Below are 17,693 nucleotides of genomic sequence, written 5' to 3' on the forward strand. Positions count from 1 at the left end.
TTTTTTTTACATAAATAAAGTATTAGTCGAAGTAACTGTATCAATGCATCAGTTGCCTTTCAGCGTGAAGGTACGGCACATACGACCAATTGGAATTAGCTACGGACACGCTATTATACGTGGTACATATATTACGTTAGGTGATTGTTATTTAACTACTAGTAGCGTTCGAAGGACTATGTATAAAAGCAAATAGTATAAATTTAAATACTGTTTGCCAGTTTTTTGGAGAAAATCCCACTTGTGACAAATACATTTGGGCACTTATTTATTTGATTTTTGAACAAAAGAAATTCTACTTGAATTACAATGACAGTAGGATGACCCTCGTGGCTTCGATCGCATACACATTTTCAGCTTTTTAAGAGCTGATTTTTGAAAGATAAAGAAAGAGCCATAATGTAGTGCAAAAATCTGCTCATATCAAATAGAGCACGCGTTCTGTTTGTATGATGTAAATCAAAATTTAACACATGTTAAATCTTTAATTCAAAATTTTGCACACACTTCCGGGCAAATTTTATCCACTTTTTAAGGAAATATATTCGACATACTACACATAAATAAATTAATTAAACTATAATATAACGTCTTACGTAAACTGTTTTAAAGATTTAAAACTTTAAAAAATGTGTGTCAACCAGAAATGGTCACTGACTTCAAAGGTCACCGTTAAATGCTTGCGCAACGACCTTCGTCAACCAACTTTCAGTTACATTGCGCGCTCGTAAGGGCGTAGGACTACTTGATGTTGTACTATACCGGTAATGGATTCAAAAGTAGGGTAGTAATGGCGAAATGTTATCTTGAACTGGATGTTACTGAAAGTTTCTTGCTTCAGAGCTGTTTCGTAAAGATTTTTTTTATAAAACCTGCTTAATTTTTTCGCTGTTAAAACCCGGTAAAAACAGCGTTTTAACAAGTATTTTTTATAAGTAGCTACATTTTAATTGTCAGGTCGGTATAAAAAGATACGAAAAAACGAACATTTATGAAAGATGAACCACAATAACACTTTTGAAACGCTGAACATCTGTTATGAGATGGGAAATGTTTAGAATCTAGACCACTTAAAATATATACTGTATTCATATTGGAGGTGAGACGGATCACCTAAAAGGTGTTACTTTCAGAAGTTTCAGATTACTATCTACACTCGGCACACATCCAGTAGCGATAGCGAACTTCTACAAATAAAATTCCCTGAAAGAAATAGTTCTTGCGGAATACACTAGGGGCGCTCATCAGAGTGTAATACTATCTCGATAGTGGCAAAGTATCGCTTAAATGACACATTTCAAGTAATATCATTAAGCCACGTTAAAAACCTTCGGGCGGCTTGAACAACTTTGACACTAGGTTGACCACCCGTAGCCAGTTGCGCTCACCGGTCGGTAAACGATCTGTGGGTTAAGCAAACTTTGTCGCGGTCATTCCCTAGATGGGTGACCGCATAGTGGTATTTGAACAGGGCGTCTCCGTGCTTCGGAGGGCACGTAAAATGTCAGTCCCAGTTGTTGTCATTTAAGATAACAGTCGTATAGCCACGTCAAAGGCCTTCGGGCGGCTTGAACAACTTTGACGCTAGGTTGACCACTAACCATACGACAAGAAGAAGAAAACCACTAACCATACGATAAGACGAAGTAATATCATCAAGCCACATTTAATTTTGTTTACAAACAGTACGTGAGAACTGTATACAGTATTCGTACAATTTCCGTCACAAGAATATATTTAGTAAACGTGGGTCTTGAGGATGTTTACTACAGCGCCCCGCGGCGTCGCCCGCCACAAACAATCGCGGTAGCTGCGTGTAGGTGCGCTGTTTGTAAACCTAGATGACCTTATGTCTATGATACACAATGGCTGTGGTTTTGGACATAGGAACCATAAACAAGTTATGTTGACAATGTTGACTTATTACTGGATAGTGTATAACAAAGGTATGCTTACGATGTTTTCCTTCATCGTTACAGGTACATCCTACTTGTATTATAAATGCGAAAGTTTATGGGTACATATGTATGGATGTTTGTTACTCTTTCACGCAATTACTACTGAATCGATAACGATGAAATTTGGTATATAAGTAGCTGAAGACCCAGAATAACACATAGGCTACTTTTTATCCCGGAGGTTCCGAGGGTTCGGGTGGGAGGGAGACAGAAACAAAAAATAAAAATTTTGATAAGAATAATTGTACATTGCTCCGAAAAATCAGGAGGTGGATACACTACCGACCATGCCCAAGGGCAGCTTATCAGTGACATATGAAGTTCGCTAATGAGGAAATTTAACTAAGTCTCCCACAGAATATCTTTAGAATGGAATCATACTTTACTCGCGGAGTACATTATGTTACAAACAGAAGTCAAACACTTCCTAGTACTAATACGGAACACAATGGGCTTTTCGGTTGAACTTCGCGCTAAATTAGTCTATGTATGTATGCTAGAGATGTTATGCCATAAGGTTTCGGTTTCGGATATATTGATCTAGTTGTAATGTAAATTTTTTGGCCTTAGCTTTTTCAGAGGACGCAAATTTATTTGTTTTGATGTGAAGGGAGGTCAGTAAATGCTTAAATTCGAGTTTGTGGTGTCTTTTTCCAAGATGACGGCCGAGAGGTATATAGAATACAGTAATTAACACACACATGCACCTTACCTTGGAATGCTTGACGTTTCGGCATATGTTACACTGACGGTCATTGCATTAATGATTTAAATCAGTTTCGGACAACGTTGTAGATAAGAAATAATTTCAGACTATCAGTTAGTTTCGGTTAAGGATATTAGGTTTTAGTTTCGGTAACGCCAATTAGAATTGATTGATTCAATAAATTGTTAAAAGTGAAAAACTAAAAGGAAATGATTTAGCTTACTTTTAGGTTACTAATTGTGACTTCCCTATGCATCTTTCCAAAAAAATCCTAAGATTTAAATCAATTACGGGCAGTATTTTATTTCGGATATCCAATAGTTTCGGATACAGAACTTCACAACGTTCTTGTATGTTTGTATGTATGAATGAATGACGGCCATATTGCATGACAAGTAATAGGATGATACTTGTATATTGTTTAGGAACAATAACAAGTAGTGAAATTTAGAAGTTTTTGAGGTGCTAAATAGACTTAGTGAGAGGTGTCTAACAATAAATTGTTGTTAACAAAAAATGTTTTTTTAGAAATGTATATGTGTTTCTAAAATTATTTCTGAATGAAGCTTAATTCCTACCTGACTGACTTTTTGTGCGGTCAGTTGTATATCCGAATGCTGACCACGAGGTTTCGAATTAATCCCAAACCGGACAAAGCGCTAATTGGCCTTTTCTACTCTCTATTAGATTATTCTCAATAGTAGTCCGGAGTTTTGTAACGTTCCCCGTATATGACAATGGGCTCGTCCCTTATTACATAAGACTAACATTGTTAATGGCCCTAAGTGAATGTATTTCATACACATCTACCTTCACTTTCGGTTATATATAACAGAAGAAATATTATGTATGTATACCTAATTCCTAGTTTTTCAATATTCAAAATTAATAATCTACCAACATTTGCTTCCTATCCATAAATGCACATAAGAATCACGTTTAATATTCTACCAATAAAATAACTTTCACTCATGACAACTGACCTTGTATTACCTACTTAGTTGACCGACAGCTGACCGACGGTTGACCGACAGTTAACCAACACGCCGTAACACCCGTGACGATGACAATCATACTAACTAAATTGATTTTATTCGGCTTAGAATTAAATTATATAGAAAAAAGAGTATAACTCGATATTTGTAATTGAATTTCTGTGAGTTACCTACTTGATGTAACTGTTTTAGTTTTATTTTTAAAGCTCAGTGTTAAAAAAACAATATCATAAACCATTTATTTTAATCGAATATCATTCAAAGGTTAATAAAAAAAAAACTTTTTCGAAAATTAAAAAAACTGAACATAATGTAGAATATGTATGTAGAGTATGTTGCTACTACTATCGACAATCAACAACTGAATAGCTATCGAAAATTTTAGTTATAAACATTCTATGAAAAATAGAACAGCGCCCCTAGCGTGTTCCTTAGGAACGAATTATCAAGTACAATTTAAATGTCATACTTCCGAAACTCGACCTTATAGTCTGTTAATCGTTATACAGAACCACAAGTATATAAGACCACGTTTTCCGATCCTTTAATACCGTTTCGTAAATGAATACGGTCTAAGTAATATTGCTTTAATTTCACGGCTTGAGATGATTGATCGAATCATTTGATAACGACACAGGTATTGCACCCGTTCAGAAGTAGGTAATTTATATTCTAGACTGTGACTAAAGGCTGAATCTTTAGGCTTTATTGCAGATTGCCTTATTTTGACATGTAGCAAGATGGGTCGGTTTCACCACTTCGGAATAAGTAATAATGGCAATGGAAATCACTGTAGTCGTAAATTGATAAAAACTTAATAGTAACACGGAGTTCGCTTAATGCCCGAATTCAAAGCCATGCATTTGTTAATCTATACTAATATTATAATCTATACTAATATTATAAAGCTGAAGAGTTTGTTTGTTTGTTTGTTTGTTTGTTTGTTTGAACGCGCTAATCTCGGAAACTACGGGTCCGATTTGAAAAATTCTTTCAATGTTAGATAGCCCATTTATCGAGGAAGGCTATAGATTATATATCATCACGCTACGATCAATAGGAGCAGAGTACCAGTGAAAAATGTTACAAAAACGGGGAAAATTATGATTCTCTTATGTGACGCAAGCGAAGTTGCGCGGGTCAGCTAGTTGTAAATAAAAACCCTGTTTATCGGGAATTTGCAGCCCGCGCAACTTCGCTTGCGACACATAAGAGAGAATGGGTCACATTTTTCCCCGTTTCTGTAATATTTTTACTGGTACTCTGCTCCTGTTGGTCGTAGATGTTATATAGCCTTTAGCCTTCATCAATAAATAGACTATACAACATTAAATATTATTTCAATTCGCACCAGTAGTTCCTGGGATTAGCGTTATATGTGAGACCTAATATTGGTTTTGTTTTACTTTTACATTCATAAAGTCCACAACCATACAAGATTACAGTCAATTAAGCAGTTAGTAGTAGTAGAAACAAGCAGGCATCCAAAGAACATTTAAAACATTGCTTTACAACACATCACGCCTACAAAGTAATTTCCCTTTTGTTACAAGTAACTGTACAGGTCTTCAGGATTCACAGTCGATTGCTCCAAGTCTTAGCTGGATAGCTGTCACGCTCTGTTAGGAAAGTACGAGATAACAGCACTCATTCATGTTTTATAACAACTTGTAACACTAAGGAGACGGAATTATTTTTCGTTTCTTTCTTTTCAATAAAGACAACTCCCGCACTCACTCCCGGTACATTTAGCGCTAGTTTATCTATTTAATAGCGTTTTTTTAAATGAATTTAAACGCGTTTGATTAGATAAACTACCGCTAAATGTACTTCAAAAACCGGGTATAAGAATTGCTCTAGAGACGCGGGGACTTTGATGACAAATACTTATACAAGCAACAGACACAAAGTACAACCAGACCCAGAAACTTATTTGTGGATCGCATAAATAATTGTTTCGTATAGAAATCGAACCCACGACGTCCCGACCCATGGTACTATGTTAGTCAGTCACCTTTGAGTTATTGTATATAGTAAGATTTAACATAAAAATAAGACAATATTTACTACACAATAGTATTCTCTTAACTTTTAATAAAGTAAAGAACTACTAGATAAAGTTGTAACTCTCAAAAACTTCAAAGCAATGCGCGCATCTTGTTCAAGGTGATCAACGTTACGGTACAACACATACCTGTATATACTTAGCTATACTTATGTAGTATGTGCAGGTAGTGTAGGTATGTATTAAACAATAATATTGCCACTAGTACCGCCAGCGGAGGGAAACTGAGCGAAACTTATACAAATATTTGAGAATTACGTCTCAGATTTTGATTTCATATGGTTAGGAATGTCACCTTGACATACCATGATATACTGAGTATTATAACAGACAGGCCCGAGGAAACAGCATTTTGTTTGACTATTGGGAGTTTCTTAAATCACGTCATAGGACCTGAATTTTTCTTTTTCTGAATGGTTAAAGTCCTTTACTAGCGCTTAGCTAAGTCGTTTGCACATTTTAATTACTAGAAAGCGTTGGTAAACGAGAATAATAATTGCAACCAATTACAACCAAGATCTTTTTCAAACTCCGTGAAAAAAATCAGTCAAAAGTTTACCCTATCTGCTACTAAGTTAACTGGATAAAACCGTATCCATTCTCGTTAAGCGTACAATTTTTCGCCCTAACTTTAGTTCATTTCAAATAACAAAGCCTTAACCTGTACCTGCAATAATAATTAATCAACTAATTACTGAACATGTGTGTGTGTGTGTGTGCATTGTCAAGGATGCGCGCACGCGGTGTGTTCAAACGTGTTCGACCTATTGTGTTCTTATTTAACCTGTTATTGTATATAACACTATTCTAGTACCTATCTATGTATAAGTTTGACGTAGGTTTAGTTTGTTCCTATGGGAATAGAACACGGAACTGACACCTTTATACTGCTGTTTTGTTGTATGTATACAAACTTATTCATACATGTTTGTGAATGCAGTTCCTTTTGTCGAAATAAATAAATGATCTCTTTTATTATTAGATAATAGATAAGTCAGTATAATAACGCAAAGGAGAGTATAAAACAAGTCGCTTTTAAAAGCCTTTGCCTGTAAAAGAACCGTGTAAATGTTTGTTTAGCTTACATTTTTACTGTAATTTTTAACTGCCTATGTAAGCGATGAAAAGATAGGAAATGTGTGTAGGTACAGGTACCAAGTTTCATCAAAATTCGTTCAGTAGTTTTCGTGTATTTGAGTTACAAACATCTATCGAAACTTTAAGTAAGATTGATAATATAATAAAGTTTATAAATTACTAAAATCTGCCCGCAGATTCGCCGGCGAAAGAATTTCTCGGGGTAATAAGTATCCTATGTGTAATTTAGGTTTTAAACTATCTGTGTATCAAATTGTATTAAATTCCGTCTTGTAGTTTTTTTGTGAGACTGACAAACTTAGGTACATCTATCCATCCTCACAAACTATCGCATTTATAATATTAGTAGGATATAAAAATGGATAAATATCACTAGCGTATATTAAAATGCAAATTGTATTTGTTCCCAGTCTGCAAGATAATTTCTCAGTAAAAACTAGCATCGGAAGCGACTTCCGTTCGACAGTTGTTATGTCATTGAACGGGAAATATATTTGTTGTTGACTCAAAAGACTTGAACCGACTTGAACCGACTCACCGACTCATGATTGACGTTATTGTCTTTAACAAAAAATGCCCGGTTACGTGGTTAAAAGATGATTGTTTTATAAAATGGTTGAGTAATAGGAAATCATTTTGAAGAGGTAAAAAGGTGATATTTTTTTCAATCAATCTTGTGTTTAAAGTTTTTTAAATAAGTAATTAAAACTGCTAATTAAATTAAATACAAAATATTTACTTTAACTATTTTATTTTTTGTCCTCAAAACGGACTTAGCCAGAGCGTAGGCCTTATAGAAATATAGTCCACACGGAGTCGCGGGCAAGTGTTTTAAAATTATATGATACATGTTACTAACACCTTTACATAGAACGTATATGGCATATAAAAATACAGATTTTATTAAACTAATATCTTTACTAGGTGACATAGGATTACTCATCCCCTTTTAAATCAAAGTAATAGAGAATAGAGCAATTACGTGATCAAATCTCTTCGCAAGTAATTTGTTTGTTTGTAAAGTCCCCGTGAGTCAGGGACGCAGGGATTATCCCCCGTTTTATATAAACTAGACACTTCCCGTGAGCTGTTTAGTTAAAGTAAAGGAAAACGGGAGAAACTAACTGCACTGATTTTCTTCTACTAGATGTCTCATCAGGTTAACATTACCTTAATGTTTATCCTTGTTTTTATATTGTCTGTATCCTGAGATAGTAACATATAAGAATGCATGTTAGTTAGTCTCATGTTCATTCAAAAAGAAACATTTCCTTATTTTTACAAATATTTGTTACTCGAAAACTACAACAAACAAAACGAAACGAAACAAACAAACCTCGGACTTTAGTTTGACACATAGAATACTTTTTACCAAGACATATGCTTTCACGCGGACATGGACACATAGAATACGTTTTACCAAAGGAAATATTTTTATCCGGCCGAAGTAGCAGGCAGAAACTAGTAATTAAAACTCTATTTTTATAACAAACGCATAATTATAAACCATCTCTGACAGATTTCAAACATTTGTAATCAAGCACAAAATTCGCACATTATTTCTAAATTTACTTCAAGCCTCAACTCTCAGCTCGTGGTGAGATAACAATCAGTGCTTGTTTCCTAGAGGCTAGCCTTTCAATTGTACCGTCTAGTCTACCAGTATATACGTGTATGTATGTATGTATGTATGTTTGTATGTAGAGGGATCGCGGCCCGAGACAATTGCATGTATCCGGGGAGGGTGTGGTTATACTGACAGCGTGGAATAAAGTAAAATAGCATGTTTATTTATGGATTATATTAGTCTGTACTTCTTAAGTTTAGTTTGCTTCAACAGAGTCTGATCATTAGTAAATCAAGGGTAACAAAAAAATAGGCCTTTGGTAGTTTTCGAACGTTGATGAGAGTCAAATATTTTAAATTTTTAAGCAGATCCCTCTCAGCCAAACATTAAGGTTTTTCCAAACCAATTCCTAGGTCCAACACTGCCTTAGCTACACGTATTTATACATAAAGTATGAATTACATAAAGAACAACTGATCTAAAACCTTTTCAGTATTATAATTTGCGAATAATCTAAGACAATACGTCGATCTTTCGACGACACTAGACCATAATATAAAAACAAAAAATAACTTTAAATCATAAACATTAACAACAATAAATTGAACCCATTAATATCCCACTATAAGGCAAGGGTCGTCTCCCGTAATAAGATAGCAGTAAAACCTTAATTCATTCTTCCTCGCATAAATATTTGCCATACTAAAAAGTCGCTACAATAGAAACCCGCTACACGCCAAGGTCCATAAGATAGTAGCATTTATCTCTCGCTGTCACTGCGGCCTTGACTTGCACTTCAACTGATTGTTCTAACTCAGACCCGAGATATACTAACACTCAACTGAGTATAAAATGTACATAAAGTCACGCCTTGACCCCATGGGGGTGGGCAGAGAGTGCAGAATGAATACTGTCCACAAAGAAGTAAAAGTTTACAAAGCGATAAAGGTCCTATTTTTGTGATAAAAGTAACTCCAATCTAAATTTCATTTTGGAAAAAGCTCTGTCAAAAATGTTTTTGAAATTTTTTGAGAGTCCAATCAATCTCATTTTGATATTAACTGCTATTTAAATTATAAAATATCCAGGAATTGGTTGCTGTTTTGAAGATTACTGACTGTTTTTCAACTAGTTTTTACTAAAACTCAGTCTGATTTGTGAAAAAGGCTAGAATGTATAATGAATTAGAGATTTTGTAACGCAGAACGTAGAGTTATGATTATCCAAGAAGATATAAAATAAGAACGATGCCGCCGTCAGGCTCTGAGAGTTGAGTCCGTAATACGAAATATTACATTATTATTTCTGCTTTGGTTGGCACAACGTTTGACAGATCTACTAGTTAATATAAAAATATACCTACAAAATAAGTGTGAAACGATTTTATTTACTAACCACGTTCCAGCTCGTTAGCGTCCAAAATCACGATAACACTCGTCACTCACTGTTATGTATGATGTAAATATATAAATAACTGAAATAGCGAGCAAAAGCAATTTACAAGTTTATCGTTGTAAACCAGCAATAGTCGCTATTGAATCTAAACTGTGTGATTTTTACGTACAATTTGATGAGTAAATGCAGAAAAAAATTTGGTAGTTAAAGGAGAATGGGCACTTCTGGGCGGTCGGCGGCCATTAATGAAAGTAGTGTCAAATTAAAGTAATGATAACTAGGAACAAGTTTTACTAAGAACGTTTCGCTGCAATCCTTTTAGGGAACAATATATTTACATGTAAATATAATAGAATTTCATAGAACATAATAACGTTTATTTCGTGTCTGTAATGCATTTAACGTTGTGTAATTACGTTACATCTTCTTATAACGATTGCAATGCCATCAACATAACAACCGTAACAATATGAGTAGACAAAGAGCAGCATTCCAACGTATCACCGGCGATCAGCCTTTTTTCGACGATTTTCCTAATCTGTCAGAAGATGATGATGATGTAGGTATGAAGTGAAGTAAGCTCGTAGTTAGTATGCTATCTATCTATTTATTATATGGTTAACCTAGTGTCAAAGTTGTTCAAGCCACCCGAAAGGCCTTTGACACGGCTTAACGACTGTTATCTTACTTGACAACAACCGGGACCGACTTTTTACGTGCCCTCCGAAGAACGGAGACGCTCAGTTCAAATACCACTATGCGGTCACCTATCTATAGAATGACCGCGCCAACGGCTGCTTAACCCACAGATCGTATACCGACCAGTGAGCGCAACTGGCTATGAACGCCTCGTTATTGAGCTGAACATTCAAGACAGGCTTCTTCTAATAAGAAGAAGGTCATGAACAACAGATAAGTCGTCTCAGTGAATATGTTATAGAAGAGCAAGATGTTTACTTCTTACGATATTTGTATATTTACTTGCTATGATTGTTCGAATATTAATAATGTCTATATATTTTGTATGCAGTATAAGAAATATTTATTTTTATTTAATCTCTGAATATAAGCCAAAATATGTTTTTATACTATTAAATGTGCTCCAAAACAAAAATGTATTTTATTCGTCATATAAGTGCGTCGCGGCAATAAAACTTCTACACAGTAATTATAGGACCAAACTACATTAAAAAAAAACAAAATCAAGTTTGGCCGCGGATCGCCCAGGCTCCATACTATTTGCCCATTCTCCTTTAAAATTGCAGTATTTTTGGCGACATTTACCGTCATTGTAGGAAACAGACCCCCGGTTTCTGAGTAAATTTAATGGTAGTTTAATCTACGTATTCAAAAGCGTTTTTTTTATATGAGTTTTGACACTATTGAATAGATAAACTACCGCTGCGTTTAGTTTCGTAAATTACGTTTTAAAATTGCTACAATCATTTTTTATACTACTATTTGACCCCAGATAGTATAGTAACTAGTAATATCTTAATCTTCGTTGAATATTTTATGTAGTTAGAAGTAAATAATGATAAACTTTCAACTTTAAAAACAATTTATCTCGACCTTTAGAGTAGATCTCCGTTTCGCAGTGGTTTAAAGGAGTCGCCACTCCACTACTAGTGCGTCGGGAGGTTCGATTCCTACACGGAACCATTATTTGTGTGATCCATAATTGTTTCGAGGCTGGTTGAACTTTGTGTTTTTGTTTGTATGTTTGTAAAAAGACCCCCGACACAAGAGCAATTATTAGTGCGGGAGACGTCTTATTCAAAAAAAAATAAAAAAAGATCTGTATACATATTACAAACACTTACGTCCATTAGTTTTGTTTTATAGCATTATTCACTTTAAAGAAAATACACATACAAATGACCATATATGTATTAAAATAAAAATAATTATACTTAGTATAAACAAGTGTTTCTACATCGACGTTACGTAGCTGAGTTAGGCATCTTGCCTCGATTATGAGAGATATTACCTACTGCACAAGGAAAACGTTAGATTACCTGCATACCTACATCTTATGGGAACAGGTAAAACCCCGATATTGACGTCTTTTGATTACGTTTTTTACAATACTGTTTTGTTATAATAATAGGTCAAATATGACGACACAGAAAGACTGGCAATGCATTTTTGAAAAGTAAACTTTTACTTTCGCCATAATTCTGCATAAGGATACCTTAAATCATCTCAGGCTAATTTAGATCCCAATAGTGATTTTATTTCAATCAGAGTGTTTCTGGCATAAGCAGGTAAAACAAATGAACAGTCTTAAAAATACTACTTTTCATTGATTCCAATGAACGATACCAGAGCTAGTTAGTTTATTAATGCCCGGTTTCTGAGTATTTTTAGCGGCAGTTTATCTATTCAATAGTGTTTTCTTTTATATGAGTTTAATCGCTATAGAATATATAAACTACCACTCTGAAACAGGGGATAAAGGCTTTTTTATTTGGCTTTATATCGAACAGATATAGAATCATTAACCAACAGATATCATGATCCACAGCACTCTTCACTCAGATAATTCCTCAATTTAACAATTAAAATTCAAAATTAAGTTCGGAAACTATTAATTAATGGATAAATCAATTAAACTTTTATTGTCTAATCGTGTACATAATACAGCTATACATAGTGTGACCTCGCAATGTAACTATACGTAATATACAAGTTTCTAAAAGAGACAATGAACATTCATGTAATATGTTGATTTGATGATCGGTGTTGTGTAATATCCGAAGTGACTTTATACAAACTACAGCTCGATTCTCTACTACTATCGACTACTTACAGCCGGCTAGTTATCGAAACATTTTACACGTAAATCTATTTAGCGCAGCTACGGAGCTCCGTAAGAACTATTTTGGCAGTACTTTTATAGAACACCCACGTAACATGCAGGCTTAAAAATAGCCTTAAATAAATAAAAATATATCAAACTAGCTGACCCGCGCAACTTCGCTTGCGTCCAATAAGAGAGAATGGGTGAAATTTTTCCCCGTTTTTGTAACATTAATTACTGGTACTCTGCTACATTTGGTCGTAGCGTGATGATATATAGCCTATGTCCTTTCTCGGGTATCAAAATACCTCCATATCAAATTTCATGCAAATTGGTTTAGTAGTTTAAGCGTGATTGAGTAGCAGACGGACAGACAGAGTTACTTTCGCATTTATAATATTAGTATGGATAAACTACATAAAACACCAATAATATAGTTATTTCTAATCAGTGTGAGATATCTGACATAACTGTGTCGTCATAATCAATGCACATAATCGTACGTTATACATATTAATAAGGACAGCAGATTCTTTTCTGATTTAATGCAGCTGCCGACATCTTGTCTGGCATTTTTCCTGTTATAAGGTAAATAAGTAATACTACAGAATTAGACCGCGATCAAAACCCCTTGCGATTCGGCCAAAACGTCGGGAAATAATAAGTCTTCAACGCGTTTCAAACACTCGCTAGCAATGTAATATTATACATGTACGCTTTTGTGTACGAGATAGTTTAAAAATGTTAAGGTTGATTATATATCCATCAAGTTTGTTGAGCAGATAAATTAGGTTGGGGAACGGGGGTCTGAGATTGACTCTTCGACTATTTAGGATTTTAGATGAAGGAGTTAAGTGCCTTAGTCTTGAAGGTCACAAATATTTCAAGCATTACTCGAGTACCTACTACATGGTTAGATGTTAATGAGAGATGTTATTTGAGCTAGAGCCCTATCCTAGAACAGAACACTCCTAAGAATACTCTTTCTATGACTAAAAATGTAGATATAAAAACGGCTAATTCTTTTTTTTTATAATGTTCCTTGCTAGTAGCAGCTAGTAATTTTATAAATAAGAAACCAAAGATGTGTATCTCAGTTCGGAAGTACATAGTGTCTATCGGAGTCAAGGCCGCACTGCTCGGTGCCGTTGCACAACGCACCCTGCGCCTGCGCCGGTGAAAGCTCAGCTTGTGCAAGATGTAGGCACTTGTAGCGCGGATTAGATCATGTTGTACTGCATTATAATAAGTGAAATGAATCGGTTATTTACCAAAGGGAATAAGTGATACCAAAAGGAATAAGTCAAGCAAATTTAAATAAGCATATATCTATTCAAAATAGACAAAAAGAAAAAAAAAATTGTATGGCTATTCCTCTATAGATTACAACTATCTTTATAAATAAAAATATAATATACCTTTTTTTTATCGTTGCTAATGCATTAAGCATACACCTGCACCCTGGGTGAAAATATAAAACCTACCAAAAGTATTTTTTCAATAAACATATTTTTTTACTTCCTGTAAAATTAGGTGTGCTTGACTTATTCCCTTTGGTAAATAACCGATTCAAATAGAAAAAATAACGGTAACAATACTGTTTAGTTTAAAGGTAAATGAAGAATTTTAACACAATTTCCTAATATGTTTTTTCTCTTATATGTGAAAGAGGTGTTTACCCAGTAACAGGATACCGACGCAGGCTAAATAAAAATAAACTTATTACCAGGCACAATCTATATCAACCGGTCCTCGAGGAATGGTTGAACAGACGTCATGGAACAGTTACGTACCGTCTGACGCAGACTCTGACGGGCCACGGCTGCTTCGGCCGATACCTATTTAAAGTCGCAAGGAGAGAGCCTTCCCCAGCATGCCACCACTGCGGGCATATTGAAGATACGGCCGCCCACACATTGGCCGAGTGTCCGGCTTGGGCGACGGAGCGCGGCGCGCTGGTTGCCGCGATAGGACCTGACTTGACGCAGACCCGAGGCGTCAACGTCGCGTCGGGCGAAGGAGAGTGGCGCATAATCGTCGCCCACCCTAAATTGGGTCTCTGGCAGCGGACTGGGCGTCCGTTGCCAACTTGGAGGTGAGACTCCAAGGCAGGCCGATGGCCGTAGTGTCCGGTCCATCGGGCCAGTTGGCCTAGGAAGAGCCCCCGTGGAAGGGGCAACCGCGTGGCGTGCGACTTGCGGTTCTAAGCGCAAGCAGTTATCCCGTCGCACGTCACACACGCGGAACAGGCAGGCACTCGTGGGGTTTTAGTGGTGTATGCCCAACCCTCTGGTGGGAGAGTCCCACATAACCCTGTGCTCCACCCAGGGCGCAGGGTATGCGTAACGCATTTCCCCACGAAAAAAAAAAAAAAAAGAAGGCACAATCTATATGAACATTAATTGTGAAGGAATTATATAAACCTAGCGTCCAATAGCGATTTAAGATATGCTTGATTTTACTTTCTTAGCAGAATAATGACGCTACTCATGACCAAAAGGTTGGACTCTTTCTGGCCCACCGCATCTCCGTTGCCAGGCAACGAGGAAAATCTTCTTCTGTCATGATGCTTTTTGAGAGTCATATAAAAACCATCTTTCTGTTTTGTTTACCTATATAATTATACACATCGATAGATAGATTCATGACTAACTTATTAATTCAAACAAAATTTTTTTTAAATTTTCCTTGATAATGTAAAAAAACAACATTTACATTGCAACAGCTGTTTTATTTCACGCATATTTCGCGATAAGGGAAATAACAAAACAATCCTGCAAAACACTGAAAAGTAACGTATTTTTCCAATAAAATAACGCTTATTTCTTCCTTTGTGTTATTTAAACAATGTACTTGTTTTTCTGTCATTTTAGAACCGTATTTAATTTACAGCTGTATTGACTAAATGTTGAAATAAATCGTATATTATTGTGATACTTAGTATATTCTATAACAATGACTAGTTAAGTAAATACAGTATGTATGACTTATCGATAATATGAGGACTGATTGTATTAGAAGTGTATAGATAACCTAAATAATATATTTTTTAATATATTTTTAAAAATATTTATTAACTTTATATGTACCTTGCATGTTTCTTTAGAACAGTTCTTAAAGTTTGCATACCTTTAGGAACTGTATGCAAGGTGGACTCAAGGCTTAACGCCAGTAGGCCATTAATGGGTTACATTTTTTTTTATTAGGAATAGGACTTATTAGGAAACTAAGTGTTTGCTAAAGTAATAAATAGTTATGATAATAAGATCGTATCGGTGATGTCTTGCAAAAAGATCTGGTGTGTAGTTATCGTAACTGGTGGTCCTGAAAGACAACATGTATGGATGTGAATGAGGCAAGGGAAGTTTGTAAGGATCGTACCAAGTTTTGTTATGTGGTCTCTGCCTACCTATGGCTTGATTTTATGTAAATATATATGTGAAAAGGGAAGCAGTGTGGGTGTCGTAATTAGGGAAAACTTAGATATCTTTAAACAGAGAAATCCGGCAAGTATAATTAGTAAATTACTATTAGCATATGCACAGATGTGCGTGATTTTCACGCTATTTTCCTTAAACGTGAAAACACCGGGAAAATACCTACAAAACAATACTTATTTGTAAAGTGGAAATGGGTAGAAAGTTTATTTACTTGTGGTTAGTGGGTAATCCAGTATCAATTTGGAAAAGTCATCGGGTTTAAGTTAACTACCGAGAAATTAAAGTTATAAGTAAACACGCACACACACAAACAATATTAATATTGAAATTATAAAAGGTATCTCAAGAGCATACTCAAACGGTCACCTCTCTTTGGACAAGCCTCACAAAACATTACTTAACTCACTAATAGTTAACTGCCGAATGCAATTGACTATAACATTACGTATTCATAGATTATGGTAATAGTATGCACATGTGTGGAAACTCGAGGAAAATTACACGTACAGTGAAAATGTAACTGTTTTTTGTTTTTGTTTGTGTCATTGTGACGTCATAATGAATGAAATACATTGTATTCTTTAGTAAATTACAGTAGAAATATTGTAACTACCAATAATAGTTGTAATTGTCGCGTCATTAGTATTATTACGACCACGGCGAGTGCAACCTGCGCCGAAACGTTAGACATTTAAAGGTAAAATGCGTGTTCGCGTGAAGTCGTGTTCTATTTTAATCATAAATATTAAAATACTAGCCACTGCCGGGACTTCGGCCGTGAAAAGATTGATAAAAGATTCTAAATATTGCAGGCATATAAAATATTTTACCAGCTATTATGTTAATACATAACATAGAAGGATTAGCAGGTGACTAATTTTTGTCGTGATTTATAATTATAGCGAATTTTTACCAGTACAAGTTATTGTACAAATATAAACAAATTTACTCGTTATACTAAAAGACGTAGACATTCATAATGTTTAAAAAGAATACTATTAACGTAAGATACAAAATCACTCTTGTTAACTCCACCAACTAAGCCCAAATGGTTGTTTTAATGCGCTTACGAAATGCAATGGATGGGATTCGAACCCGCGACTGTACAATTGCAAGACCTAGATACCTGGTATTTAAATCGAAAAATATTATTGATTTATAAATCTAAGAAAAAGTTTCGACCAAAGACATAATTAATGCTATAAGATCCTATTTAATAACAACGAAATCTTCTCTTTTCAGGGTAGCAGTACACAATGGACCACTCCCACCACCACGGAGACATGAGCCACGGAGACATGGACCACGGAGACCACGACATGGGCGACGCATGTGGTCACGGGCACGGACATGCTATGGTGGTTAGTATTCAGCATACGTTTGTACTTCTCAAAGATAGACTCTTTATTTTTAGAGTTAGTTCAGTGACATTATAATAAAATAAACCTAGATGCGATTTCTAGCCGGTTTTTGCTGAAAGCATATCGTAAAAAGTAACATACGCTGTGGTTAAGGTCGCTACGCCACTACCATTGGGTAGCGTGGATTCGATTCCCACACGGAACAATTATTTTTTCCATCCACAAAAAGTTGTTTCAGTTCTTGGTTGTACTTTGCGTCCGAAATGGAAAGGCTTTAAACAGTTGCTTGCTTTTTAAAACAGGAT

The 17,693-nt window shown here is 35.3% G+C and overlaps 1 protein-coding gene across 2 annotated transcripts in view; it reads left to right on the forward strand.

The window, feature by feature from the left end:
* Nucleotides 1-17,693, forward strand: part of LOC142981188 (high affinity copper uptake protein 1-like) — a 51,315-nt gene that overhangs the window by 22,951 nt on the left and 10,671 nt on the right. For both annotated transcript variants that reach the window (XM_076126901.1, XM_076126899.1), the window contains exon 2: nt 17,270-17,388. In XM_076126901.1, the coding sequence (XP_075983016.1) occupies nt 17,284-17,388 (105 nt within the window). In that variant the 5' untranslated portion in view covers nt 17,270-17,283. The remainder of the gene's footprint in view (nt 1-17,269; nt 17,389-17,693) is intronic.

Source organism: Anticarsia gemmatalis, chromosome 19 (assembly GCF_050436995.1).
Source record: "Anticarsia gemmatalis isolate Benzon Research Colony breed Stoneville strain chromosome 19, ilAntGemm2 primary, whole genome shotgun sequence".
NCBI classification, from domain to species: domain Eukaryota; kingdom Metazoa; phylum Arthropoda; class Insecta; order Lepidoptera; family Erebidae; genus Anticarsia; species Anticarsia gemmatalis.